Consider the following 1,011-nt stretch of genomic DNA (forward strand, 5'->3'; position numbering starts at 1 on the left):
GCTCGTCCACCAACACAGCCCGCCCCACGCCAACAAAAAAACCAGCCCCAGCCCCCGGCCGCCGCCGCGCCAGCGCCGCCGCCGCCAGCCCAGCACCCGCCTGCGGCAGCTTGCGCATCATGCCGGGCGCCTTCTCCCGCGCCTCGCACAGCGTGACCAGGAACTCGGCCGCCAGGGTGCGCACCCCCTCATCCAGGGACTCGCTCTCGGCGATCTGCGGTACGTGTCATGTGGGGCGGTACAGCGGTAAGGGTGGGGTCAGCACAACTTCGCATGCCTTGTCCAGCGACTCGCTCTCGGCGGGATGTGGCGCAGGGGCGGTACAGCGGTATGCGTGTGTGGCCGGTGCAGCACGCCCTCGAAACCAGCAGCAAGGGAGTCTCAGGCCAGCAGGCGAGGCAGCACAGACCACGCACGTGCCATGCACCTGCCACCATGTACCCATCACATAGACCCAAACACACCCTCACTCTCTCTGTACACACACATGCTACACACACACCACCACCCCACACAGGGCCCCACCTGCAGCATGGCGTCCACCACCTGCGGCAGCTGGCGGCGCAGAAAGCGCGGGTGCGCCTCGGCAATCTCGATGAACATCTCGATGGCGTCCTGCGGTACGGTGATGTGGTACGGTACTGGATCGGCGACACATCGAGCCGTACCATAAAGCTTGGCAGTAGCAGTACAGTGCGGGGGCGGCGCGGGAGAGGGGGAGCGGGACTGCCCGGGTGGCGGGATGGCGGCAGACAGCAGCACTATGAAATGAGAGGGTGGCACCACGGCCCGGGCAGACAGGGAGGCCTGCCCGGCTGCCCTCCAGGCTGCGAGGCCCGCCGGTCGCTGCGCCCGGCTCGACGGCAGCCCTGCCAGGCGGCAGGCGCGCCCACCTGCGCGCTGCTCTCGTCGCCTTCGTTCAGAGAGCGTCCGATGCACGCCAGCAGGGCAGGCAGCGTGGACTGCGCAGGCAGGGAGAAGGGGCAGGGGAGGGGGGGGGGGGGGGGGGGG

General features: G+C 69.1%; 1 protein-coding gene across 1 annotated transcript in view; it reads right to left on the minus strand.

Moving 5' to 3' along the window:
• CHLNCDRAFT_59245 (hypothetical protein) overlaps positions 1-1,011 on the minus strand; it is a 37,306-nt gene that overhangs the window by 29,913 nt on the left and 6,382 nt on the right. Inside the window, exons 11-13 of the mRNA XM_005843456.1 lie at positions 894-962; positions 526-615; positions 11-214 (exon numbers count right to left, since the gene is read on the minus strand). Of these exons, the coding sequence (XP_005843518.1) occupies positions 11-214; positions 526-615; positions 894-962 (363 nt within the window). The remainder of the gene's footprint in view (positions 1-10; positions 215-525; positions 616-893; positions 963-1,011) is intronic.

This window comes from Chlorella variabilis (assembly GCF_000147415.1).
Source record: "Chlorella variabilis unplaced genomic scaffold CHLNCscaffold_30, whole genome shotgun sequence".
Classification (NCBI taxonomy): domain Eukaryota; kingdom Viridiplantae; phylum Chlorophyta; class Trebouxiophyceae; order Chlorellales; family Chlorellaceae; genus Chlorella; species Chlorella variabilis.